At 41.7% G+C, this 27,783-nt stretch overlaps 3 protein-coding genes across 12 annotated transcripts in view; 1 reads left to right on the top strand and 2 right to left on the bottom strand.

Moving 5' to 3' along the window:
• Positions 1–589: 589 nt before the first annotated feature.
• Positions 590–13,319, top strand: clptm1l (CLPTM1 like). Of its 2 annotated transcripts, XM_080004989.1 has the most exons (18): positions 590–853; positions 1,698–1,946; positions 3,145–3,239; positions 3,806–3,995; positions 5,113–5,300; positions 5,961–6,039; positions 7,578–7,695; positions 8,280–8,374; positions 8,493–8,577; positions 8,792–8,895; positions 8,997–9,062; positions 9,940–9,990; positions 10,397–10,479; positions 10,569–10,603; positions 10,756–10,811; positions 11,059–11,103; positions 11,219–11,334; positions 11,430–13,319. In XM_080004989.1, the coding sequence occupies exons 2-18, from the start codon at positions 1,782–1,784 to the stop codon at positions 11,512–11,514; spliced, it is 1,656 nt and encodes a 551-aa protein (XP_079861115.1). In that variant the 5' UTR covers positions 590–853; positions 1,698–1,781; the 3' UTR covers positions 11,515–13,319. The 2 variants fall into 2 exon arrangements, with proteins under 2 accessions (XP_079861115.1, XP_079861116.1); XM_080004990.1 differs by lacking the exon at positions 590–853 and having other exon boundaries at positions 1,442–1,946.
• A 745-nt stretch (positions 13,320–14,064) lies between these two features.
• On the bottom strand, positions 14,065–17,056 carry rplp1 (ribosomal protein lateral stalk subunit P1). The gene is made up of 4 exons (XM_080014670.1): positions 16,847–17,056; positions 15,389–15,463; positions 14,737–14,848; positions 14,065–14,186 (listed from the first exon to the last, which is right to left on the bottom strand). The coding sequence occupies exons 1-4, from the start codon at positions 16,916–16,918 to the stop codon at positions 14,104–14,106; spliced, it is 342 nt and encodes a 113-aa protein (XP_079870796.1). The 5' UTR covers positions 16,919–17,056; the 3' UTR covers positions 14,065–14,103.
• A 2,741-nt stretch (positions 17,057–19,797) lies between these two features.
• Positions 19,798–27,783, bottom strand: part of LOC307229896 (focal adhesion kinase 1-like) — a 68,424-nt gene continuing 60,438 nt past the window's right edge. For 7 of the 9 annotated variants that reach the window (XM_080000014.1, XM_080000015.1, XM_080000009.1 and 4 more), the window contains 7 exons: positions 26,835–26,897; positions 26,043–26,082; positions 25,846–25,949; positions 23,878–24,033; positions 23,467–23,547; positions 22,266–22,351; positions 19,798–20,934 (listed from right to left, as the gene is read on the bottom strand). In XM_080000014.1, coding sequence (XP_079856140.1) covers positions 20,808–20,934; positions 22,266–22,351; positions 23,467–23,547; positions 23,878–24,033; positions 25,846–25,949; positions 26,043–26,082; positions 26,835–26,897 — 657 coding nt within the window. In that variant the 3' untranslated portion in view covers positions 19,798–20,807. Of the gene's footprint in view, positions 20,935–22,265; positions 22,352–23,466; positions 23,548–23,877; positions 24,034–25,845; positions 25,950–26,042; positions 26,083–26,834; positions 26,898–27,783 lie in introns of those variants that run through there. The other 2 variants (XM_080000010.1, XR_013844146.1) reach the window with 2 other exon arrangements.

Genomic DNA, 27,783 nt, shown 5'->3' with positions numbered 1-27,783 from the left:
GCCTCAGTATTTATACTCCGTGCAATGACTATTTGTTGTAGCTGATCCAATCTTATGTGATCTAACGTAATCTAATATAATGCTTGCACCACAAAATGCCTGATGACCCGTTTGGCTCCAATGAGTCAAGAAATACATTTTCTTCTACTTCTTCTTCTTCTTCTTGTTATTATTATTATTATTATTATGTGTTTTTGTAACTGGGTCAGCAGTGACAGATTCCTCCTCAAGAGTAAAACCATTTCATCTGTCAGCAAGTCAATATTTTCGAGTCATCCCTGGAGTTTGACGACACTGGCCGGGTGGGGGTCTCCGTTCAGGGTGGAGGTGTGATTTGTTGATTTAACCTTTGAAAAAAATAAAATAAAAAAATCTAATCACAAACTCTCCTAAACCGACGTGTTGCGTTTGACGTGGGGTCCCGGGGGAAATGCTCGAGACCGGCGACGGGGACGCACACGCCACACGCGGCGGACGCGCTCGAGCTCGTTGATTGTCGTTCTGACGTTTAGGGGCGCGTCTCGTAGATCCCGTTCCGTCTCGCGATAGCGGCGGCCCCGAAACCTCGCCCGCCGAACCAAACAGGAAGCGGATGAGGGGGGAACGCAGGTCCGCCGCGTATTTTCGCACACAAATTCGCGATATCTGTGGGGGGTTTTTTTTGTTTTGTTTGTCCGTTAACAAAACGAAATACACGCAAGCGGCGGATGCGGTGTCATTTTATTTTTTATTGCTTTCGTGTAATTTGTCATGCTCCGAAGACAGTGTTTCTTTTAGCAATGGGTGAATAGCCGAGAGAGAGAGAGCGAGAGAGCGAGAGGGAGCGTTAGAGTGGACTGACCGTCTGCCACAGGCAAGTACGTTTCATTTCGATATGAACCTGTCATCGGAAAGTTGTGAGTATCTGCGGACAGAACAACCGAGTTGTGGACGTGCTCGAACGTGAACAGGCTGACGGGTTAAAGCGATATCAGCTAGCAATAACACACCTCGTCGGAGGACAGGGATTGGAGGTAATGTGGAAAACGTCAATGATTGATAGCAACACGACACAGATGATCAAATGAAGAAGTCAACAATACGATTTTCCTTTTGCATAGTATAAGTATATATTGGTTTGTTTACATTAAATATAGTATTACATAATAAGAAATCAGTTGAACAACAAATTAAAGAGGTGTTCTTAACTTTAGCACGGTTTGACAGCGAGAGGGACGGGATTTGGCGCATTCCGTGCATTCATTCGTTCGTGGTCATCAAGCCCACGTTTGGCTGCGGCTGCCATGTGTCACTTTTCCAGTTCGCCCACTTCTCTCAGAACGACCTAATAATTGATTCCCCGCCTAGTTCGACACCGTGATTGAGAGCGATCTGGTCCCGTCCCCCTATTCGTATGACGGTTGGCCTGCCTGTGAAGTCGATCTTCTGGTTCTTGAAGCTACACCGCGAGGCAGGGAGTGGATCTCATAACGCACACATTTAAATCCCTGTTTGGTTGATGAGAATGGACGACACTGATTTAAAACAAACTCTTCCACCCCGTGGATCACACATTGTATGCAAGCAGACAGCGGCATACTTTCATACATTATATCACCACGAATCATTTTGAATTGAATGCAAAGTACTGTACCTCACGTTATACTCCTGGCTCATGTACATCTTTTTTTTCTTTTTTTTACACTTTAATTGACCAGGCTCATGGCTCTGCTCCTCCGCTAGCTGCTCCTGGAGAGACGACGCGGCCTAGCCTGACTCGACGTTGACTCGACGCGGCCAAAATGTTCCAGAAAACCTCGTTCACCACACTGATCGTGGGTGTTTTCGTGGTGTACGTGCTCCACACCTGCTGGGTGATGTATGGGATCGTGTACACCAAACCCTGCGACAGCCCCGAGAGGGAGAACTGCATCACGCCCTTCCTAGAGGAGAAACCCAGGCTCCAGGTTGGGATCACAAAGAGAGGGAGTGAAAGGATGAGTGATAAGGACCATGTGGAACGATCTGATATGATTGATACTCTTTGGAAGGGGGTTACAGTTTATTTGAGTCCAAAGAATACAACTTAGGTTTATTACACTGAACTCCTATACTGTTTAGTATATGGTCATTTAAAGTAAAACCAACCTATTGTGAGAAACTGTAGGTATTCATATCAGTCTTAACATGATAAATTTATACTATGGTCTATTACTTTCATTATTAATTTCAGTTGTATATTACTAACTGACAAGAAATAATAGAGTTGCTTAATCACTCAGCCCCACAAATAATATGTGGACAATTTAGTAATCAATTTTTTTATTATTATTATTATTTTTTTAATATTTGTGCAGTCAGAAAAACAGTTTCAGATGACAAAACACTCGAAACTACCCAAACAGAGGACATTACTGATGTCGTGCTCACAGATTCTATGAATTTCAATCAATTGTTAAGTTTTTAACAAACTTTGAAAATTGGAAATCAAAATATTGACTTGAAAATAATACTCTGAGAATGACAATTACTAAAATAAACGGCGGTATTAGCAATTCCATATTAGGATAATTTTCTCCTAATATGGAATTGCTAATAGCGCCGTGTTGTGGATATATGGGTAGACTGTTTCCCTCTCTGTCTCATCTAGTCTGATCAGCTGTCTGTCTTGTGTTCCGGGCTATCTGCCTTTTAGTCTTTTGGACTGTCTGCCCTCCTTTATTTTGAGTGGTATGTAAGTGTATCATTTCGGATGTCTCGCTTTTTTTTGGGGCGGGGTTTTGTGAACACTGTCTCTATCTGTGCTATGTCTCGGTCATCAGCTCTTTCAACGGTATAACTTCACAGGTGCTTCCCGATTTCTGGGACAGACTGTCATTTTCAATCTACTCAAGTCTATTGATGTTATTAATGGCTGTGTCTGAGTTATTGTGTGAAAACATGCTGGCCAAATTCAGTCGGACGTTGTGGGTTCCAATCATCACAGGACTACTTTTACCTGCTATTCCACTGTGTCCCCTAAATGTACTTGGACTGTTTTTTCTTTATAGTCTCTATCGCTGTCTCTCTCCAGTTCTTTAAACTTTCTAGTCGACAATTTACAATGTGTTGTGTCTGTTTTATTCACTGTTTCCTGACATTATCTCTCCCTTTCTGCTGCTCCAGTTGAGTATTTACAGCACACTGAGACCGAACGGAGACGGGGGACACACTCTGATACACAGGGAGGAGAACTTCGACATCAACGAGAGGTTTGAGAGGTAAGAGAAAGAAACTTCTTTTAATACCCAGTCCTAAGGCCGACTCCAGTATCTTGTACATCTTAGATCGATTTGATGTATTTCCATGGTGCTTCCTGCTGAAATCCATCTGTAGTCCCTTTCTTACATTTTGGCCAAATTACTTGTTTTTTGTTATTAGTAATTTTTACTGCTCCAAATCTTTAACATTTTAAGCTCTTCCTTAAAGTGGGATGTGGAACTGTGAAATAAAACTACTTCTTGATACTCATTCTGGCTCTCTGAGACTCAGTGACTTTTCAGCCTTCTGTACAGAAAGCTCCTCACCCTCAGTGGTTGCTAAGTTCGTTTTTGATCTCTGTTGTTGACGCTAACTATCAGCCGAGTGTAAATGTTGTTGTTTACCATCGTTTGCCACGGTGTTCAGCGAGTAGCTGCAACCCCCATTTTCCATTTTGGTGAAAACTCGAATGGCTCAGATGTGGTTGAAACTCAGATTTTGAACTACATGAAAAGTAGTAAACTTGTGTGTTTTTATTCCATTTATTTTTATTTCCATCCCCACTCTCTCTCTTGCTCTCCACCAGGATAGTCAATGTCTCTCTCCCAAAGAAGACCCGTAACAACGGGACTTTGTATGCCATAGTGTTTGTGCACCAAGCCGGCCTCACTCCCTGGCAGGATCCCCGACACACCCACCTGGTTGCTCAGCTCACTACCTACATGGTCCCGAAACCACCCGAAATCTCTCTGATCGCAGGGGAGGATGAAGCAAAGGTAACCACCCAGCATCAGGCCTTTCAGGATTATGCAGCAATGTTTTTTATTATTGCACAACACAGACGTATTGAACATGAATTTAAAATTTTCAGTTTCATCCAAATGTGTCACTTTTTTTATTATTTTAAAGAACGTTTTCAGCAGTAAGTGAAAGATGCGTTTGATCACCTTGTTTTTTTTTTCTAGTAGAAAAATATACTGTATGTAATATTCATTTGGATTTTAAATATACCCAATTAAATATAATTCTCCCCTAAAATAATTGATAAGTGACTCAATAACTATTCATGTGAATTTGGTAAAATGTGATTGCTTAACAATGACTGATTATTCAAGCTTGTCATTCAAACATTTTATTAAAAATATGTGTTTCATAATGCGCACTAATGTATATATTGAGGAGATATGAATTTCTATATTTCAGAATACTGGCAGAATCGGATGTTAAGCACCATTTTGCCATTGACCTTTAAATACATATGGGACTTTATTAATCCCCAAGGGGGTAACTGGGTGTCCACCCACACATAAAGGAAAAAATGCAGTACGTGCACACGTAGAGGTACAGTGCATCCTAAGGACAAACACTCCCCAGGAACCACCCAGGCCAATAAAAATCTATACATAATAAAATAATTCAATACACCTGCATACATGAAATACTGTGTTTACAGTATATTCTGGAGATGGTGTGTGTGTGTGTGTGTGTGTGTGTGTGTGTGTGTGTGTGTGTGTGTGTGTGTGTGTGTGTGTGTGTGTGTGTGTGTGTGTGTGTGTGTGTGTGTGTGTGTGTGTGTGTGTGTTAAAAATAAATTGTCAGAAGCTTGTGTTCTTTGCTTCATTGTTTGTACCATACTGAATGTGACAAATAAAAAATCTTGAATCTATTGCCACTTTTAGTTCAACTGAGCATTTAAGTAGAAAATAAGTGTAGTTTTTCGGACAGAAAAAGTGTATAATCCATGCAATACCCCAAACTAAGTGCGGGTGGATGTTATTTGCGACTTCACTGCCACCATTTTAGTTTCACAGAAAATATTTTGAGTTTCATGACAAATGGTGAAGTGAAAGTGAAACTCTCCTCTCACGTCTCTCTACCTCTGTGTGTTAACAGGAGCAGAAAGCTGCCCCTCAGAAGCTTAGTCATCTCCATGGCAACCCCAAGGCTGGCGGCGATGCCGACTCAGCGGCGGTCCATCCGGTGTCACACTGGCGCTCCCGCCTGACTGTCAACGTTGTAGTCGACCACTTCCTGTTTGACAGGGAATACCTGCCGAGCGATGTGCACAGATACCTGCGAGTGTGAGACGCAACCCACACTTAACACTGTTTTAGAGTATGAAAAAAAAAAGTATGTTTGTACCCATTTGTACTTTTTTGTGAGTTTTCTTTACTTTGCTCTACCTATTATTTACTTTATGTACTAATTGAAAGTACAGCTTTGGTATACTAGTCATTAATATGCTGAAAGTGTACTTATAAAAAGTAAATTGAAACATTATCTTAACTTCAACTGTACCTTAGTATACTTTTTTTTTAAGATTTTAGCACATTGTAAGTGCAACTTCTAACACTAAGTACAACTTTACTGGTTGGAATTGAACACAACTTTAGTATATTAATTGTGAATATATAACAGTTGGCTAATACTTTCAGACAACACACTTAATTTACCTTTTTCACTTGAGGGAGCAAACAGACAAAAGAAATGTCAGATTATTTAAATTTATACACTTGTTTTTTGGTTCACACCTTTTGAGAATGAAATTAGGAATTAACATATTTAACAATAAATGTTATTGTCAAAGGTATTTAATAAACATTTGTACACATTCCCAAACCATAATATAACAATAGGACATGGGACTGATTGAATCAGGTGTTGTCACTGAGCAACATTCTGCATTTTATGAATAAATTGACAAGTAGACGATGTGGTGTTTTTGTACTTTGTGATTCTAGTTTCCAGAGCGGTAAGAAGATGTCGTATCTACCGCTGCTGTTTGTGGACGAGCTCAGCAACAGAGTTAAGGACCTCGTGGTGAGTTTTCTCCTCCAATAACAACTTTGGAATCTGTGATTTCACACATTTTTATTTGCTGTGTTGTATTTGTTGTATTATGTTGTTCAACAAAGCAAAAATCTTTGGAAGGTGTTTTTTTTTATTCCGTTGGCACTTTGTTGAGGTCTTGGATCAAGAAGATCTTCAGACTGTTTGGGAGCTCCAGTGTAACGCTTGTTTAGTATAAATCTTACTATTTCATTAATGCTTTCTATTGCAACGATCTCTGCTGTGGATAGTGACAGTTCAGCACAAAAAGGGGTCTGCGGCCCCCTAGGGGTCCGTTGCAAGGTTTCCACAGAAAAATTATAATTTATATAATTTAATTATTAAATAATACATTATTTAATGAATACATTTATTATTATTATTAGCTGTGTTATTAATACTTTAATAGGGCATTTTAAAAATTACATATTTAATAGTATGGTAAATATTTGATTACATTAAATACATAACCTCACCCTCACAAATGACATTTGCATTTTTTTGGTCATCTAGTTAAATGTTACATTTGTCCCTAATTTTTGCACTCCCCACAAACTACCCAGTAGTTTATTACAGGCTTAAAGTGTGTACACATTGTTTTATTGTGGGGGAGAAGCATTCTCCAGCTAGAGCACAGTGTGCCAAGGGGGGCTGACCCGACCAGAAAAAATCACTATGTATTTCATTGCGTTCAAATTAAAAACTAGTTTGAAGTTGTTTCACCATTTTTTACACAATATAATTTAGGATAGAATCTCAAGTCTGGAACCCTAAATTCAGACTATCACAGATCAAATAAGGGTGCCTAGAAGGGTTTTTGGGGCCGATCGCTGAAGCGATATCGGCCGATACCGATCACGCCGGGGTCTATTTGAAGCCTTTAATTTATCGTGTAGAATTATTAACCTATTTAACTAATTCTTCACATGTATCTTGAATATTAAGTATTATATATGATTCGCCAGACAGTGGAGAGGGAGCGATCCGTGGCGTGTACAGCGCACCGCTGAGAAGTACTCCAATTCTCTGAATTATGTTCATTCTCTATATTATTATAGGTGTGATAATCAGAATGTTATATGCATTATAACATTCAATGTTATAATATTGCAACATGTGCGCACAATGTGTCTCCTCCTCTCCCAGCTCTCATCCCACACTTCATTCATTCATTAAGATCCCGTGTGTAATTCTGAACAGATTTCTTTCATTCAAATTTCTCTGTAATCCGCTGAAAAAAAGTCTGATTGTTAATTCCTTGTGTCGATTATGTTTATTTCACCACTTAATCAAAGATTAGGATTTGAAATATAAGTGCCGGGTTTTTGCTGCCTACGGCTCCAAAATTTTGGTTTTAAATGTCGGTTTTAGAACGGGCTTGGGCCTTTTTACACCTATCACACTATTTTGAGCGAATAACGGCCGATCGCGATCGGTGGCCGATTGATGGTAGTAGCACCCCTACAAATAATGGGATAGGATAGAATTGTGGCTTTCTATTCTTGTGTGTATGTGTGTTTTGTGTTCAGGAAATCAACAGCACCAGCATGGACCTCCCTCTGACGATCGCCTATGACGCCATCTCTCTGGGGAGACTGAGGTTCTGGATTCACATGCAGGACGCCGTGTTCTCACTGCAGCAATTTGGTATGACACACACACACACACACACACACACACACACACACACACACACACACACACACACACACACACACACACACACGAGACCTGCATATGAACTTATGTGAACATGCACACATGCATTATAAAACACAGAGACATTAATTGTCTCTTGAAATCAGAATGAGTTTATTCCGCCAGGTGCATTTCACATATAGAATTTGTCACGGGGAGGATTGGTGCATTGCTACAGACTATTTGCATTTTATAAAAAGACAGAAAAATAGAGAAAGTCAAATATATAAAATATACAAATGCGATTCTCTGCACAGGATAAGTTATTAGTATGTGTATATATGGTATTAATTGTAAAGTGTGTGTGTGTGTGTGTGTGTGTGTGTGTGTGTGTGTGTGTGTGTGTGTGTGTGTGTGTGTGTGTGTGTGTGTGTGTGTGTGTGTGTGTGTGTGTGTGTGTGTGCGCGCGCGTGTGTTCATTAAAAATAAATTGTCATAAGTTCAAATGTATATATATGCACATCTCACAATAATCCAGAATCATAATTATCTGCCTTTCATGTGTTTGTATATTTTACCTGCCTATGTTTCAGGTTTCACGGAGAAGGATGCTGACGAGATCAAAGGAATCTTCGTGGACACCAACCTGTACTTCCTGGCTCTGACCTTCTTTGTCGCCGCTTTCCATGTGAGTCGCTTTTTCGCCACGTTTAACGCCAACGGAATAAAGGTCATATTTCTTAAAAAACCTGTTTAAGCTAAGACTTCCAATTTAAAACAACGTGTCTTTCAATGTCTCCCCGCAGCTCCTCTTTGACTTCCTAGCTTTTAAAAACGACATAAGCTTCTGGAAGCAGAAGACGAGCATGGTGGGAATGTCCAGTAAAGCAGGTGCGTTGTCCACCTCAAGTATCACCTCTAAGATGCAACCAACGTTGCTGCATAGAAATGACATTGCTCAGCTGTCGGCTCATTAGCAGATGAGCAGAAAATGAAATGCAGAAAATGCTCTCACTCTCTTTCCCATAAAGTGCAGTGATCATGTGTGTTGTTATTTTTTTTATTTTATTATTATTATTATTTTTTTTTTCTCCCCTCCTCTCAGTACTGTGGAGATGTTTCAGCACCATCGTGATCTTCCTCTACCTGTTTGACGAGCAGACCAGCCTCCTGGTCCTCATACCCGCGGGCGTCGGCTCCATCATCGAGGTAAATACACACAGAGCCCATATGAACACCGTCGTTTCAGGTGACGTGTGTTTCTTTATTAGCAAAGTACGGTCGTTTTGATTTTCTTCTTCCTCTCCCAGGTGTGGAAGGTAAAGAAGGCCTTCAAGATCCAAGTGTTCTGGAAAGGGGCCAAACCGAACATCTTTGTAAGTCGAAACCACTAAACCTCATAGGAGAGGAAAATAGAGGTGAATTTATCTCAGCTTGTTGTGGGATGAGTCAAACTAGTTTGCAGCTTCAAAACATCCCGCTCTGAAATTCACGTTGCATTATAAAAGCAGTCGCCTCGTGGGATTGGCTCGGAAATGCACCGTTGCTAAATGAATGGCAATAAGCCGCCACATCGTGGCTGCTCTGTCCCCCAGCCCCCGCTCTGTAAGCCCGCTTCATTATCCCTTTATACACTTAACCTAATAGTCAACACCGAGGGGCTTTCCACACAAATGGAGTTTGAAACTTCCAAAATTGGGTGAAATGTGAGAACAAGCTTATGCTGGAGCTCCAGGTATTCTCCATGGTGGTCATTCAGGGTGTAATGAGGAAGGCTGCCGGTAGAGGACGACATAGTGATTACATTCGATAAGCATCTGCTTTAGACAAGAAGAAGTTAGACAAAGAGGGTAAGGTGTTGCTGGTTCAAGTGATTATTTTTCACATACATATACATACGGTCACATATATGCAGTGAAATGTCATGACACCCGATGATTACGCACAATAAGCTCTATAAGTTCTTGAAATACTAAAAATACTCAAATGTGTGTAATCGACACGAGGCGCTCGCGCTTTAATTGTATAATAGAATTAATTGTCTGTGTTGTATTAAATATAAATTTGAATCCCGGGGAAGAAAAATTTGGACTTGGATGATTGAGTATTCGTATTTTTTATTTTTATTTTTTATTTTTTTTTATAAGCTGCAATATATGAGAAACCCAAGTCACCATGATTATTCTGTTTACTACCATTTTATAACCAAAATGAATATTCTGAAATGAATATTCTTGTTTTCTACGTCAACAGTTTGGGAAATTAGATGAATCGGAGCGAAGAACAGAAGAATACGACACCCTGGTGAGATGCACACCCATACAAATCCCACTTGGAGTAGGAAGTTGCTCATTTTATTTGATATTTCTTGATGGTGCTGAGACACAGTGATTCTCAAAGTGGGCTCATGATTTAATTGACAAGACGTCAGCACCATTAGAAAATGTGGAATAACAACTGTTGTAACAATAACAACTGGATCCTAGTTTCACTGTTATCTCCCTGACTGTGGACACTAAATCATATCTAACAATGACAAATATTCTCAAATTGGACTCCCAGAGACTTAAAAAATCTCGAGGCGGAGGATCACGGAGCTCGTCTTTGCACTAAAGACGGATGATGGTCGTTCTTGCCAGAACACAGCCCTCGGGGAAAAATAATATTTTCTCATGTGTCGTTCATTGTCGCGTGCTCTTCTCCTTTGAAGGCGATGAAGTATCTGTCCTACCTCCTGTACCCGCTGTGCGTCGGCGGGGCCGTGTACGCGCTGATATTCCTACGATACAAGAGGTACGACCGTTGTCAAAAACACCCGTAGAACCCATGTGACATGGCTTCATTGTTACTGATGAAACCATCCCATCCATCCTTTCCCTCAGCTGGTACTCCTGGGTCATCAACAGTTTAGTCAACGGTAAAGACTTTTTTTTCCCCCTCTTCTGCGCCAAAAAGATTCTATGTTTAATTATTACCTTTCCCGTTAGAGGTACTTTGGAAAAAAATGTTGTTTTTCGGGTGCCAGCCTGCGGGTGAATTATAACGATGGAAATCATTTCTACTTTGTAGGTGTTTATGCCTTTGGCTTCCTCTTCATGCTTCCACAGCTGTTTGTCAACTACAAGGTTGGTTCATAGCCGTTACAATTCATTCCGTTTCTAACAAGGACGGGGACATTTTATTAATCACCAACGGACTAAAAGCAAATCCTTTTGGGCAGTGGTGGCTCCACCCGTTGGTGCTGCCACCACGGGGGGGGACTGCAGCTGCCTTTCACTCCCTCTCCCCCGGTCCACTGCATCTAAGAGCAAAGAAAGAGTGGTAGTGGTCTGTCCAGTGAGCCTTCCCTCACCTTGTTCCTTCTTCAAACAGCTGAAGTCGGTGGCTCACCTGCCGTGGAAAGCCTTCATGTACAAGGTGAGACCTCACAAAAGAAAAAAAACAATAATAATAAAGTCACCGACATCCTCCTGAAAAGCCTGGAGGTTCAGGGATGAAAGGGCGGAATAAATTTGAGCCTGATCCTCACCAGGCGTTCAACACCTTCATCGACGACGTGTTTGCCTTCATCATCACCATGCCGACCTCCCACAGACTGGCCTGCTTCAGGGACGATGTGGTCTTCCTCATCTACCTCTACCAGCGATGGTAAACACACACGCACACACACACACGGGGGATTATTTCCTTCACTTTTTTCCGATGGACTTAGTTCTAACTCACCGACTTGGACTGGTTTCCAGGCTCTATCCCGTGGACAAGACGAGAGTGAACGAATACGGAGTTTCTTACGATGAGGAGCCCAAAGGAAAGAAGCACAAAGACTGAAAAAGTGGCTGCAGGATGGGTTGTTGCCGAGCTTTGGTGTCTCTGCACCAACACGCTGCTTTGATACAGAGTTGAGGGTTCCTGGGTTTTTCGTTCCTCTGTAAATCCGTCCCATATGGCGAGGCACCGGCGATGGCCCAAGGGAGAGGGATCTGAATTTAATTATTTCGTATTTTTGAGATTGGTAGCCATGCAATTTAGCAAGAGGGATGGCCCGCTGAAAATGAATTATTCAAAGTAATTCACACAATTCAAATACTAGTTGAGGCTGTTCAATTTATCTTATTTTTTATTTTGTGGCACATTTAGTGAAAGAATTTTGTAATCTTGCACTGGAGAGATGATCAGATGTAAAATGTGATTATCTAATTGGAATGGGGTGGGAAATGAAGCCCGGTGACACATTTTTGGTGCTCCCCTTAAAGGTAAAATATGTAATTTTTGCCGCTATGGGGTCTCTTAATCAAAACAACAACAAAATACAGTTTGACGACGTCGTGAAGCAGCGCGGGATCATGGGAGCTGTCGTCATCGTACGTGTGAGCTTTACAGGGACAGCTTCGGCGACAAAATGCGCCGCAAACGGCAATAAATAATCCTGCTCCATCAAATAATAGTGAGAGCAATACCAACAATAGTGCAACACAGTGGCTGGCTAACGTTAGCTACTCCAGGTCCCCTCCTCACGCTTGACGTATCCGGTGTTCCCCGTGTTTCCCCGGAACTTACAGCCGGCAAAGGCAATGTGACGCCATCTCCGTACCACCTCATGAAATGGACTGTTACCTTTACGAAAATTACTGACTTTGGGTTTGAAAATTATTGGAGTCATTTTGGATATTGTGAGTACACAACTCAACAAAATATATAACATAGGTCTAGTCGTTTTTTGGAAATTATAATGCCCAAAAGTTGCATATTGTACCTTGAAAGGAAAACTGTGTTTTTGTTTATCCAACCTCATTTTTGATCATTAGGAGTCAACCTGAGGCATCAGAATGGTTGAAATTGATTCAGTATGTAGTGTGTAATAGAGCAACTGTGCCATGTTCTTCACCGATTGCTTCATAGACTACATACTATATCATTTTAAAACATTCTGATGCCTCAGGTTCACTAATGATCAAAGATAATGTAAAATGGTTTATGTAAAAAAAAAAAGGTACCTTTAATAAGACAATTATTTAATTGTCTTAATTGTCACACTTGTTTGTAATGCTCATGCTCGAGAATGATCTACTGGAATAACTCATTCTACTTGACCGAATCTAAACTAAAACATTCCAAAGTGATTTTAAAAATGTCTCTGTACTAAACCCAACCATTGGTCCTTTCAGAGCAAGGGACCCGTCACTTCTACATTTTGGTTTCCCACTTGTACAGCTCAGTGATCAAACATTCCAACAGTGTAGTTGTACATATCAAATCAGAAACATCCACTTTTACCTGCTTAAGTATTTCTTATCAGGGCTGAGATAAAAAAAAAGTGCCAAAGGTGAGTGATTCCTCCCTTTTGTTTTCCTCATTCATCTACTTGTTTTTTTTTTTAAGAATATAATTTTAGATACGAAATACTGAGACAAAGTATTACTGCATCTTGAGTAAAAGATACGAATTTCCAATTTTTGAACTATCTGACCTCACCATTGCTACAAGCATTGTAGCAGATCTAGAACAACTTAAAAACTAAATGCAGCCAAAGAGGAAGGAAAAAAGTGAAGCTGCCTGAAATGTCCTTTGAATTGTTTTAAATATGAAAATGTGTTTGTTCCTTGGTGAGATGTAATAAAATGAGTAAAGTGCAACTGTTTCTTCTTATCTGCTTTGAATTGAACTCTCAATTATGAACCAATCTTGTCCGAGTGATATTCCGTTTATATATGCGGTCTGGTACCTGGTCAAAATAGTTCCGCTCTACTGCATTAAGAGGGAGCGTTATATACTGGGCAGGTAATCACATCCTATCAGGATTCTTCCTAATGCTCAGAACTGATGAAGGCTGTAGAACCACACCACAACAGTCTACACACAGCACTGAAAACCTTAAGTTGCGTAAGGTTTGTTTATAAAGTAAAGCTGCTGTGGAAGTTACACCTTCACATAAAGATCAGAGGCACAAGACAATTACTGACAGCCATCTCTACTGGTAAAAACTGGACATTGGACCACAAAAGGTTTTTAAATTATTAATGAAGATGGGCATAGACTAATTTCATTGTGATATTTTTGTAAATGTACAACTTCAAAAAAACAAAACCGAATAGACTACTTACGTTGAACAAACCCAAGACAAGTGTACACATCCATAACCATTTGAATCCAGCATCCTTTGGTTTGCGGCGCCAATTTGAAAATATTAATTTACTTCCCAAATGTGTTTGGTGCTGAACTGCAGTAGAGCTACAGACATGTCACCAGGTCAGCTCCTCCAGAGCGGCATAGAAACCATCTGAGCCTCTAAGCAACAGAGACAAACTAATCTGGACTTGGCACAGTTGCTCAGGCAGGGTAACGACATTCATGTGTCGAACGGATGAGACAAAGCACAACTTTCTTTTCTATTCTTTTATTTTAGTTAGAAAAACTGTTTTAGTCGAAAAGACCGAAGCCCATGTCGTCATCGGACTCCTCGGATTCTTCCTTCTTCTCTTCTTTCTTCTCCTCCTCCTTGGCTGCAGGGGCAAAGAGCACAACATGGATGTCAACACTTGTTTATTTCACCGGTACCAAAACAACCATACCTACAACTTATTACATGGCTATTTTAGTCATCCCTCAAGGGAAACTGACCCCCCCCCCCAATTCAGTTGATTTAATGCACCGCGAGCGAGGGAGGACGTTAGTGAACGGGTCGAGTTATGAATGGCACAGGAATTCTTTCATTCCATCAATTTATTTTGTTGGAATGCAGCGCTCCATGCATGCAAATATTTCTATAAAAATACAATTGTTTATTTCCTCACCCATATAGCTGTCTTGCATTTATGCCAAGAACCAATATGGATGACTATACTTAGGATATAATCACAATTTATTTTGCAACATAAAGGGGGAGTACCTGCAGGTGATCCCTGTCTATCACATATGACAGTTTAAGATTAAGGTCTTATTCATCCCCACACAAGTGTCATTTTCGCACCACACCCCATGTACTCCACACATCCACCACTAAAACTAAGCCCAATTCCCAGGGAAGTCAGATTCCACACGGCGTAGCTCTACCTGGAGCGTCTCCCGCGGGGGCGGCTCCACCGGCTGCGGAGGCTCCGGCTGGGGCTCCACCTCCGGCTCCCACGTTGCAGATCAGGCTGCCGATGTCCACGCTGGTCAGAGCCTAAACAATGAGACAAGGTGCACGATGGGAAACTGCAGATGGCATGGTACAACGGAGGTCAGGCGAAGAGATTCGTCTCTGTTTGCGTGGATTGGGACCGTACAATACACAGCCGACACACTGATTATACGTGCATTGAATTACACTGTAATGACTCGATGTACATCTCTTTACATACATACTACTATTACATACTCTAATGTTGCAATTAAAAGAAAACATTTTTCTAATCAAGAATGAGACATTTCAATTCTCTCTAAATATTCAAGTGTCCCACAGCTCAGATCCAGAGGAAACATTTCTTCTGTCGTCACAACAAGCAGGCTTTGTTGTTTTGTAATTTTACGATATTACATTTGCACTACAAACACTTCTGCTTTAAGAACTACCTCTGAATTCTCCCATAAGACAGGTTGCACCGCGTTTGAAGAACTTTTTCTGTTTGAAGTTTGAGAAGCCTCCAACCAGACACTTGCATGAATAAGTGTGGTGCCTGTGGAAATTCGTTAGAGGAAGTTTTCATTCGTGTGCAGCCCTCACCTTGGCGAACAGACTTGGCCAGAAAGGCTCCACGGTGACGCCGGCGGCCTTGATCAGAGCGTTCAGCTTGTCCTCCTGCACAAACACAGAAAGTAACGCATTTTAAAAGCGCCTGAGATATAAAAGTAGTCATACATTGCTGTATGAACAGTAACTTAAGCCACTAACTACAGGAAATACAAGATGATTTGACGGCATTACAACTTTGGAGCAGAGTAAAGGCGTAGGAGGGATTTGATCAAAATACAAGATGAAGCAACACTGATGCATCAGCCAGTGACTTAACAAGTCACCAAGCCAAATAAAACCATTATAACGGCTTCTAATACCAAGGGTCTAACGCTGAGTGGCAAAGCTTTAAATCCCAATTACTATTCGTAGCTTTATGGCAGAAACTTGTTGTTGATAACTTGACCCTCTTTAAATACTTAAGTTACACACTTGACCTAAGGTGCACTGCTACTGAATGTGGCAGATTGACATCGACACCACAATGGCATTTGATTATAATTCTGAACTGTACTTCGAACATCTCTAATACCACATTGGACTCAAATACTTTGCACCGGGACATCTATAATAAATGCTTTGCCATAAATAAGGACTGTACTCCACACAGTCACTTTCACAACAACGGACAGAGCAAGGTCAGTGGTCCCATCATAATTACTAAAAGCATTAACCTGTTAATATTAGGATTGCGGGTACTACTTGGAGATCACTACTACTGCTGCTTGTTCTCCTGCCATGGGATCACTAGTTATCATAGTGCTACTTCCTTATGACTTGATTACACACACACACACACACTTTAATTCACTTGTTATCGCTGCTTCTGAGCTTGCACCGTCTCTGCTTGTTACACCTGCATTTACTAGAGGCTCGATTTATTATAGTCGAGTTCGTCTGTTCACACCCCATCGCTCATGTCAACCACGTGGGGACAGTCTGTCAGAATAAGAGTGGACCAGACTGACGTCACGGATCAAACCGGCACAGACATGGAGCGATTACATCATCATCACGTTACTGTTTCGTCCGTTGTTACGTTTCAACAGGTCAACCCGCGCAACAGAGGGTGCAACTAGCATAGTAGCAGTAGCCTCTGGGGGTATTACTCGGGGCAAGGGGGTACAAAGTGACGATGCCCGGCTGTGGCAAAGATCACGTGGAATTTACGTCAACGGTGTGTTTCAGTCGACCAGGCCGCCTCAGCGAGCAGGATTTATCGACACGGTGCAGCAACGTGGCCTGGTGTCATGGAGGGCGCCATGTTGGCCGGGGAACACAGTGACGTCGCGATAACGGGGCTCGCGCCTCACAATTTACACGCCGAAGCGGCGTTGACCACGGTGACGTAATCCATCGCGTCGCGCCGAGCGTTAATGCCCCATTCGGTGCCGCAGCGTCGGCGCAACCGCTTTCGGGAAGGGGGGGGGGCGACGGCGGGAGACTCACGGTGACGGTAACTTCATCGTCGTGGAGGATGAGCGCGGAGTAAATGCAGGCGAGCTCGGAGACGGAGGCCATCGCGGATCTTGGATCTTACGGTTCGGGCGTCGGATGCCTAAAATCGGAGGGTGCTAGTCGCCGGATTGGGGGCCTTAGCTTCGGGTGAAGGACCGAGCACCTTAGGCACGTTGACTTCCTGCTCCGGAGGGTTGCGGCGGAAAGGGAAGGCGAGGGGGCGGGAATCTGGTTTATATACGCGACGTAAGAAATGCGTCATGACGCAGAAAAAGCGCGACGTGGCTCGTACTGCTACAGCACGCTCCCAAACTGTTTTAAATGTACCCCGGTGTTGCCCGCGAAATCTTTTTTTTTTTAAATAAACCCCGTAGCTATATTATTATTATATCTGGCCAGCCTGGTGCCACCTGTCCTCCTTGCGAGGGCTTAACAGCCCCCGCCACAAGAGACGAGCGTTCCGTCCTCGACAGACAACGCCCTCAGCCAATCAGACTAACCGACCGCGTGACGGAATCACAGCGCGCCGCAGGAACGAGATCGGCGCCAGGGACGATCTCGGTTAAATCCGCCGAAAATACATCGGCATATCGATATTTGTCGGTGCATCCGTCGAAAACACATCGGTGTATCAATATATGTCGGTATATCGGCCGAAAATAGGATTCGTGCTCGGAAACGTCCTCTCCGGCACCAACGGGGCAAGCTGAATCCAGCTCTTCCGGAAGCCCAGTCGGAAGAGCAGCCGAAAGGTATTTTCCTACGGTAAAAAAAAAAAAAATCCAAGCGCGCACACCTGTGTTGGCGGTTCATGGCAGTTAGAGGGTGAACGGCCTCACAGCGGCGTCGGCGAGGTCGTCCGCGGGAGCCGCCGTTGTTGTTGTTTTCGAAAAGCGCGCCGTGTCTCGCGTCATCAATTGACCCGCCCCCTAGAGCGACGGCGACCTCTGATTGGTCCGTCACGCCGGCGGACGGGCTGAGAGGAGCCGCCGAGGGCCAAACATTACAATATTACATTACATTGCATTGCATTGCATTTAGCAGACACTGTTATCCAAAGCGACTTACAATTGTTCAATCACCGACGGACACAGCCCTCAGGAGCAATTAGGGGTTAAGTGTCTTGCTCAAGGACACTACAGCATGCTAGCAGGAGGAGCCTGGGATCGAACCAGCAACCTTTAGATCACTAGACCACCAGCTCTAGTTTGTGGGGAGCTAACATCCCCACAAACATCCGTGCATTTTGATGAATACAGCATGTGTTTTTTCTGAACATATCATTTTATAATGTGCTTATGCAAAAGCGAGCCACATTCATTTAATTTTAAATTGCTACTTTTTTTTTTTTTTTTAAATACAGAGCAAAACAAATGGAAATAAAGAGATTTGATAGAAGCTTGACCGTCTGTATGCATGAAGCGTTGAGTTGGATTCCCACTTCAGGAAGCCAACACAATGAATGCGGAGCGCTGTTGGAAAATAAATACAACCCAGGTTTCATAACGAGAACAGTGTTTTTATTTATTTGCTTGGTTTACAAACTGTACATGTAACTCCTTCCTGAGAATGCTGCAAAGCTCAAAGAGAGAGAAGGGAGGATTGAAGATACCGGGATGAAAGGATCAGCGATGTGGAGAAGGTGTTAAGTGAGAAACATGAAGAAGGGGGAGAGAAAAGGGAGGAAAGACAGCAGCAGGAGACAAAAAGCTAGAATAACAACAAAAAAGAGAAATAGGAGACAAAGCAGAGGGAGAACCACAATATAGTAAAAGTGGGAATATAAATGGAGTATATATGGAGTGGGAAGTACTGAGCATAGATGAGAGGAACCAACTGGGAACAAGTTGTGTTGATATTAAACGTTTGGAATAAATCCCGGGAACCGCCAAAACGTTTGGAGGTCTCACTGGAGAGTTGAGGAAACTAAGGTTTGATAAATCCTGACGGAAGCCAAACATATTGTTCTTGATTTTCAGATTGCAATTTCATTGCTTTATAATTAAACAGGGCTTGGTTAGGGTCTGGTTGCAATCAATTCAGAAACCTAAAGCATAATATAATACATAAATGTTATAATTTGCCAGCTGGAACAAATGCTGTTTAACAGATCATTTCCGCTGACCGGCTTTCATTTTGGAGTCAGCTATATCAAGTTAACAAGTGGAGTACATTTTAGTTTTCCATCATTCTATTTACTGTGTTTGTGTAGTTGTGTTTCATAGGTAATTTCAGAAAAAAATAAATATTTATTATAAATCTGGGCTAGATTCAAGTAATGGATTGACTGACAGAGAGGAAACTAAAACAAAAGAGGCCCAAAACACAAACATTGATGGCAGCTCTTACAAGGTTATACATGTAACTTTTATACAACCCAGGCAATAAAAGAAAGTTTATTTTTTCATATATATATATATATAAAAAAAACATGAATATGGCATTTCATTTTTCCTTTGTGTGATATTTCTATCCTGGAAATTTGAGTATAAATAACGTTTTATTTACTTTTATTATTAACAAATGCAGACTGGATGTTTACATTAACACCATGCCTCCTTCATAGTGTGGAGTTCGGATCATTAGGACAGATTATAGTGTGTGTGTGTGTGTGTGTGTGTGTGTGTGTGGAGAGATGGGATGCAACAACACAACTGGTGGAAAAACTGCTTCAATTTAAGAAATTATATATCTCAAAAAAAAAAAAAAAAAAAAAAAAGGCTGTATAGAATTTCCTACTATATTTAAAGAAGTATTCCAAATCACATATGAAGTTCAATACAGCCAAGTCAATCACGGATCGTTTGGCACAGGGCATACCATAATAAGCATCTCCACGGTTACCTAAAGGTTCTTCCCTTACCCGTTCTCTCCCATTAACCCATCCCTCCCTCCCCCACCCAGGTCGACTGTTCCACCCCCTCCCCCAGTGACCACCCATACTTTAGTAAAGTGTTAAAAATATAGCTTCTTTGTACATTTACTTTGTAGCTAACTTAAACAAAGTGGCTCGTGGCATTTTATTATCTGTCTCTCTGCCTAAAAAGTTCAGTTTTGTTTTTTTAATAATTCCCTTTGGGCGCTGGCTCCAGACGCCTGAGGAACAGAGCACTGATGGTGTCTGGTGGCCCTCGTAGGAAAAGAAAACTAAACAAAAGGAACATTTCCGAGCATCCATATAGCAACATTTGATGTCCATACAATGTTTTACTTTGCACAACAATGGCGTGATGACAGGAAAAACTGAAAAAAGGACAGCAAAACATTTATGGCAGCAAAAATAGAGGCAAAATGGATAGCAACAATGGTAATAATAACAATTATAATAATAATAGTTAATTATGATAGAATAAGCACATGTTGAGCATCATCGCTCTTCACTTCCAGTTGGTTGCGATGGAGGTCGATTCCTCCAGTAGGTGGTGCTCTCCTGGCATCTCCACCCACTGACGCGTCCCTCACACCGTTCGAGAGAGGCCACGACGCTCAGCGACACGTAATAAAATAAACCCGCCCATCTCGACGTTTCTGTTCCCACGCGGACGTGAAATGAAAAGTTGAAAAAGACAACAAAAAAAAAACAAAAAAACCCATCCTGCAATTCTTTCCCCTTTCTCTGGATACTGAACCAATGAGACGACAGAATAAGAAACCTGTGGAATAATATAAAGCAGAAATGATAGAGAGAGAGTTTTTTTGAAGGAGGTGAAGACAGAGTGTTGAAGACAGAAAGCGGGAGGGCGAGAAAGGCGACCGGCGGCCATGCTGTCAGCATTCATGTGTTCAACCGTTATTCTGTCCATCCAGTTCTGAGCAATACGTCCATTTCTTTTTTTTTTTTTTCCTTCTGCGTATCCCTGTGTCCACTGTAACAGGCTCCAATCCCCTCCGACTGTCCTTTGTCCTCCTCCTAGAGTCCTCCGGCTCCTGCCCTGATTGGCCGCTTGCTGTGCTAGTGTGCGTTGCTGTGGGAGATCATCTTCAGCCGCGATTGGTCGATGACGTCGAGCAGGTTTTTGGCGTCGACGGCGAGAGCGTGAGCCGCTGTCAACATCTGCTTCTTGTAGTCCTGCTGTAGGCTGTGGGCCAAACAGGAATTCATGTTATTAAGAAATAGGTGCCGCGCCATACGAAAATATATATTGTAAGAGGATAGAGAAATGACTATTGTGTGTATATTTTTGTACGCCACTGTGCTTTACGGTATCTGCACGTTGGAGCGAGTGGAAACAAACATGGACGGACATGGTGCTTCTGGAAATTACTCATTGGATGGATTATTACAACATTTTCCCATCTGCTTCCGCGCCGTGACAACATAAGGTGAGGGTGAATCAATGTCACATCTTTTATTTAGCAAATAAGTCAGATTTTGATAAAGTATATACTATATGTGGCTTATTTTGCCTCTCCTGTGAATTTGAGAGCCCGGGCTGTCGGGCTGTTTGGCCCGTCACAAAGAGGCTTTACCATGTGTTTATCTTTTTTGATAGAAACTATTAATTGAATATACAGAAAATGTGCTATATCGTGATATATATCGTGATGAAGATATGAAATGACCTATATCTGGATAGAATATTTTGGCCATCTTGCACAGCCCTATTAGGAAATATATAGGAAAATGTCACAGCTGTAGATCGAAGCACAAGATGTTTTCGAAACGGCATAAAAAATACAAAAAACAATTGGGGACTAGGAAGAACAGAACTTTTCAAGCGAAACACGACACCTTTTATACCGAGAAAGCAAAGAAAAATCCCCTTCCTTCTGCAATTGTTTAGAATAAATCATGGTTGTTATACCACAGTTGACCAGCAGGGGCAGAGTTGAACTTTGTTCTAGTTTATTTCCTCACTGTGTCATAATGTATGTACTTTCTTATTTACAGGTACATCTCATAAAATTAGAATATCATGAAAAAGTTCAATATTATTTGTCACTCATTTCAGAAAGTGAAACCCATATATTATATAGATTCATTACACGTAGAGTGAAATATTTCAAACCTTTGCAGGTGTTTTGAGTGAATTAGCTGATGAGGGTGTGACACCATGACTTTCCAATATCGTACTTTTTCACAATATTCTAATTTTCTGAGACACTGAATTTTGGGTTTTCATTATCTATAGCCACAATCATCAAATTATTTTGATGATCTTTGAATTTAATGAATCTATAATACATGGGTTATACCTGTAGTATACTGACAACAGCCTTCACCAGCAGTTATTTTTCCTAAAGTTGGAGTATACTAGCTTCTTATGTAATTAGAGTTGTTACAGATCAGCAGGGAGGTCCTTAAAACCTTGACGATGATTCTGATGAATAAAAAGGAGAACAGAACAAGAAAAGCAGAGAGCTTTACATCCCAAATCCCAAATCTAGATAATGCTGGAAGTGCACCTACCTCGTCATAACGTACTGTTGGGCGAGTTTCATTTTTCCGATCAGCTCGGCCAGGTCAGAGTTCAACAACTTCTGGGCCATCTCAATCTGGGACACAATATTCAAACAAAAAGGTGTTTAGATATGCGCTAAAAATCAACCATTATGTTACCAGAACATACAGTATGTATAAATTAGGGATGTTAACAATTAATCAACCATCGATTAATTGCTAATGGTAATTGAATTGGTTAAGATTTTGCCTTATCGATAAGAACTGAACAATCTGCGGTCTTCTTGTTATTGTATCAACCGGAGTCTTTGGGGTGCAGGGTATTTCGAGAATAAAAACACCCAGCCAGGAAGAAGTAGTCCTCACCAGAACAACAGGGGCAGATGGAGGCGGAAGAACGACGAACGACGAACAACAAACACGGCTGCGCGTGTCAATGCCGAGGAGTAAACTATGTTTATTGTTCCTCAACAACTAAGGCTGCGTTCAGATGGAACAGGGGAACAGAATTACGCAGGGGAGAAGGAAAAAAAAGAACCCGGAGCGAGCGAGAGGTACGAGGGCAAAACGAAACAAGCGATATGTTGCTATGGTGATGACTCCAATAAAACCTATTCAACTCCACTATTTAGTGCCTGTTTATACATAAGAATTTGAGTCGTGTTTAATACTTTTATTAGCCTCCTGTTGTTCATATCTGCACCACACTTGATCTGCGATGTAACCTCTGGCTCATTCCGTTGCGGAGGACGGCAAGAGGTTCAAATGTTTAACTCGCACCAAGACGGGTCTCAAATATTCCCTTATGAGCGAAGCAGCTCAGTAAGTCTTTCCTCAAAATTCTCCATTTTGAAATGAAATTAAACTAAATGAGGGCAAACGCTCCTCGCGCCCCTTCACAAAATCTTGGGGCTGCGCGACATCGCATATGTCTCCGCGCGCCATGGCACCACCCATGGTGACGTCGTTAGCTTTTATGTTATCCATTAATCAACGATTGTTTGTTAACGTTCACAACTATCGATTAAGGAAATTCCTTTAAATTTGCATCCCAATTATATACACATACATACATATATACACACACACAAATATATATACTGTATATATATATACACACACACACACATACACACACACACATACACACACGTGTGTGTGTGTGTGTGTGTGTGTGTGTGTGTGTGCGTGCGTGCGTGCGTGTATTTACCTCTCTGTGTGTGCTGGCTGGCAGCACTGGAATTGTCTCATCAACTGTTGCAAGCAGAGTCCTCAAGGCAAGACCAACCTCCTACAACACAAGAACACATTGTTTTTGTTTGTTTTGAATTTGTAAACATGTGTTTTAACCAGTTAGAAACCTTTGGGAGATGAGCAAATTGAAGCCAGAAATATATAAAATACTTAAATCTATGCTTCATGTACAAAAATACAGTTTTACATATTTGTCGTGAAAGACTTAAACTATATATGTATGGTCATTTTGGTACCAATTTCAATTGGCGTTTGCCAGCGTTCTTAATAAAGTAGTTTCTGTATCACTTTGTTGACAGTTCCGGTGTAACTTCCTCTGACCTCACAGCAGAAGCCTGTGAGGTCACCAGTGTCCTCTGAAGCGCACCTTCACCATGGGGACGTACTCTTCCGGGGCCGCGGGCTGGATCCTGCTGGACATCTCGATCACAGACTTCACCAGTCCCGTCACGTTCTCGTACACTTTGTCATTAGATCGGTCCAGATTGGCGGTGGGGGGCGGGCTGATCTCCTGGGGCTGCAACTGGGGCGATCAGAGAGGGGGGAGAGTAAGAACCAGCCGGAGAGAACGCTTCAGATCGACTGCGGCGATGACACAGACACACCACTAGGGGGCGACATCTACCAATAACTAGGCATGGCCTTATCTCGGTCCTTTTTAATGCATCTCAAATTACCATGGAATATCAAAATAATATTCTCAATTTAAGTAACAAAAAGGCTTTGTGTATAAATAAAGTTTGCCGTGCAATTATTATTATTATTTTTTTAAATGCATCACAAAGGAGCCGTGGTTATGGAAAAAAAAACGATATCCAATTTGAGTAAAGAAAAATACATTTTATTTGGGTTAAAAAAAACTAAAAGAATCCTTCACACGTTGATCCACACACACACACACACACACACACACACACACACACACACACACACACACACACACACACACACACACACACACACACACACACACACACACACACACACACACACACTTTCTAGAATGACCAACTAGTGTCTTGGGTTGTTAGTCATCACTGATCTGTAACAGCCGGTTTTTAAAAAAAAAGAAAATAATGTTGAATACAGTTTAACATTAATTACATGTGAAAAAAATATAGCCAACACCATCTCAATATGTCAAGGGAGAAAATGTTTGGGCAATATGAATAACTAAAATTATGTATATCAAATTGCAATATTTGTGAGGCTGTTAATCTCAGTGGTACCAACACTACAGGCTTGAACAACAAGGACACACATCTAGTGGTAAAAACGATACCTTGACATCACAAATTCTTGTTTGTTTTTCTTATCGGGCGACTTGTCACATTAATACGACAAGTTATCATGTACTTTCGTTATATAGTACTTTCTATATATACACCATGGAAATACATTGCCAGATTTGTTAGAAAAATTATCCACATAATTGGTATTTGGGTTAATACGAAAACATGACCACCATGTGACAAGTCTCTCATTAAGAAAAAACAGCAACAATTCAGAATGCCAACATACCCCTTCTACAAGTTAGTAATGGTAACTAGTTGACTAACTACTCCAACTACACTTCACTGATAACGTAGACATACACAGAGGTTGGCTTACCCTCCATGGCTATAATCGACGTGTGTATGTGTGTGAGGGGGAGTGATTGAGTGAGTTTCAGGGTGTGATCGGCAAAAGGAAGAGGAGGTGGGGTGATGGAGGGGTGAAGGGCAGCAGGATGGAGAGTTAGAGGAGTGACACCAGGTAGAGGAGGTTTAAAGTGAAGACAGCGGTGGGGATCGAAGAGGAAGTAAGATTTGTATAGAGAGGAAGATGGAGAAGGAGAAGAAATAGAAGAAGAAGGAGAGAAGGAGAAGGAGAGAAGGAGAACATTAGACCAAACCAAAACCAAAAGGTGAGGCATGGAACACAGCAGCATGCAATCCCATAGTAAGTCACCTCCAACGCAAGACCCAAATAGCAAAGCTGGAACAGGCCACATAGGAAATACAAGCATTCTGCGTGTAGAGGTTAAAATGCAGTATCAGTCTGAATGATAAATAAGGAGACCTGCTTCTCTAAATCCTCAAAATATTTTTGTAAAAAATAGAATAATTAAAAATATATACGTCTTGGCTTCAAAACATTCTTGACAAATACTAAAAGTGCGGGAGTTATTAGAAAATAAATTGCACATTTTATCAATCTATTATACCTAACTGAACCAAAGCCCTTGTGTAATGTGTGTGTATAACCTGCTTGTTGTTGGTGTCCTTGGGTTGCTTATAATAGTAAAATCATCATAATTAACATTGATGACATTATCATGATTGTGTCTCTCTACCTTGACCCCTTCGTTGTAGCTGTCCACGGGGGCGAGGCTGGCCAGGTTGCCCAGGTGACAGGGGGCTCCCGGTCGGGGGGGCTTTTTTGGGGGGGCTACATGCTCTGGAAAACACACAAAACCAAATCGAAATAGGAAAACGATTCCGCCTTTTAACAAATCTTTCACAGAAGCCAACGGTGTAAAAACGCTCCTACCTGCTTTCCCGACAGGCTGGTAGATGTGTTGGCTCCCGGCCTGCGGACGGAGAGGAAGACGGCTAAGATGGATGTTTTTAGGACATTATGTTCAGTGCCGGGGGCAAAGTCTTTTAAACGGTTTAAATGCTCAGTTTAAACGCTCGCCAAAGGTTCAAGGAAATGGATTATGTTAAAAGTTTAAAATGTTTATTTCAGCAGAGCCTTCATTCGGGGGGGAAAGCTGTTGATAAAAGTCTCTGCTGGAACATGTCAGAGTATTTCAATCGTTCAGTGTCAACTCAGCCGTGAAATAAATGCTTTTTCTTTTTTTTACTTTTAGCACAGGGGAAAGATTGTTCGCCTTGATCGGAGTTTTGCGTAGTTAACGTTTGAGCTTCTGCAGAAACGTTTTAAGGACGACATTAAGGACATTCGGCTTCATTCCAGCAACTCATAAAGTTCCCAAAATCATCATCCTCACGGCTTCCTCCTTAATGCTTTAATGCGGTGATTTCAATCTTCAATTTTCCAAATTTTCTAACCTGGTTATTTGTAATTTTTTAAAAGTATCTTATTTTGATCTAACTTTGTTTAAGTTTAACGCACATTCATTCAACTTTTCTTATTCTGAGAAGTGTGAAAGTTATGAGAAGAGCGTGATTGATATTGTTTCTGCTTTCTTTCTTTCCTTTCTTCTCTTCTTCTTTTCCTTTTGCAAGTCTGGTATTCCCGTTTCCACCAGAGAGAGTGAGAGAGAGTGTGTGTGTGTGTGTGTGTGTGTGTGTGTGTGTGTGTGTGTGGGGGACAGACCGGTGTTTGGAGCGTTCCGTCTTCTCGGTCGATACTTCCTCTGCTGTTTCTGGACTCAACCTTCTAGACAGAGAGGGGGAGAGAGAGAGAGAGAGAGAGAGAGAGAGAGAGAGAGAGAGAGAGAGAGAGAGAGAGAGAGAGAGAGAGAGAGAGAGAGAGAGAGAGAGAGAGAGAGGGAGAGGGAGAGGGAGAGGGAGAGGGGGACATGGAAGCCAGAGAACAGTGAAAATAAACTTAATGGGGAAATACCCAAAACGTTAACCATTTATTTCAGGCAAACAGTTGCATGTGGTCTGGAACTCCTTCATTAACTGAACTCATAGTCGAACTCTAAACCTCGGGCTCAAACCATCTTTTGCATCTCAAATCAATAACAGCACTTTGCTTTTACTGCAAATGTTGATTTTGCACAAATTTAACAATGAAATGAGTTAAAAGGGTGTAAAAACACAGCTCAGTTTCACCTGTTGCTACGACTTTGACGCTTATAATTCAACTATCACATCGTAACCAACGCACGGGCTAAAAAGAAAACAAACAATGAAAATCAACAATTATCTTTCAGCATTTTGGCAAGTTAGAAAAACGCAGGCAATCTTTTCATCCACCCGCCACGGGCGACAATTCCCCCTGACATGCTAATCACATCACTAATTCAACCGAAAAATTGGACTTCACAGAAACCCAACTGGCCAACCACCAGGATCGCACCGTGTTTTGTGGCATACGCCAATATCTCAATCAACATCAATCAATTCCTACCCACAATGCACTTCGCCGTCACCACCACTGAGTACAACTGTTATTGCTGGCATGCCGCATTTCAAGTACGCCTTCTGCATCTCAAGCTTTCCGTCACAATGTCTTCCCCTGCCCCTCTTCCCCCTCTTCCCTTCCCTCTCTCAATGTCTCTCTGTACCGTTTTGGTGAAGCAGGCCGTGAAGAGATG

The sequence above is a fragment of the Zeus faber genome (assembly GCF_960531495.2).
Source record: "Zeus faber genome assembly, chromosome: 1".
In the NCBI taxonomy this organism is placed as follows: domain Eukaryota; kingdom Metazoa; phylum Chordata; class Actinopteri; order Zeiformes; family Zeidae; genus Zeus; species Zeus faber.
Note: the sequence above shows the minus strand (reverse complement) of the source record. Positions and strands in the feature narration are given on the sequence as shown.

What these genes read in the sequence shown, in the direction of transcription:
- clptm1l (XM_080004989.1), top strand. Translation starts at nt 1,782, where the DNA reads ATGTTCCAGAAAACCTCGTTCACCACACTGATCGTGGGTGTTTTCGTG. An exon ending in CATCAACAGTTTAGTCAACG is followed by an intron (nt 10,604 to 10,755) that starts GTAAAGACTTTT and finishes TCTACTTTGTAG; the next exon opens with GTGTTTATGCCTTTGGCTTC. An exon ending in GGAAAGCCTTCATGTACAAG is followed by an intron (nt 11,104 to 11,218) that starts GTGAGACCTCAC and finishes GATCCTCACCAG; the next exon opens with GCGTTCAACACCTTCATCGA.
- rplp1 (XM_080014670.1), bottom strand. Translation starts at nt 16,918, where the DNA reads ATGGCCTCCGTCTCCGAGCTCGCCTGCATTTACTCCGCGCTCATCCTC. An exon ending in ACGATGAAGTTACCGTCACC is followed by an intron (nt 15,464 to 16,846) that starts GTGAGTCTCCCG and finishes GTGTTTGTGCAG; the next exon opens with GAGGACAAGCTGAACGCTCT. An exon ending in GGCCAAGTCTGTTCGCCAAG is followed by an intron (nt 14,849 to 15,388) that starts GTGAGGGCTGCA and finishes CTCATTGTTTAG; the next exon opens with GCTCTGACCAGCGTGGACAT.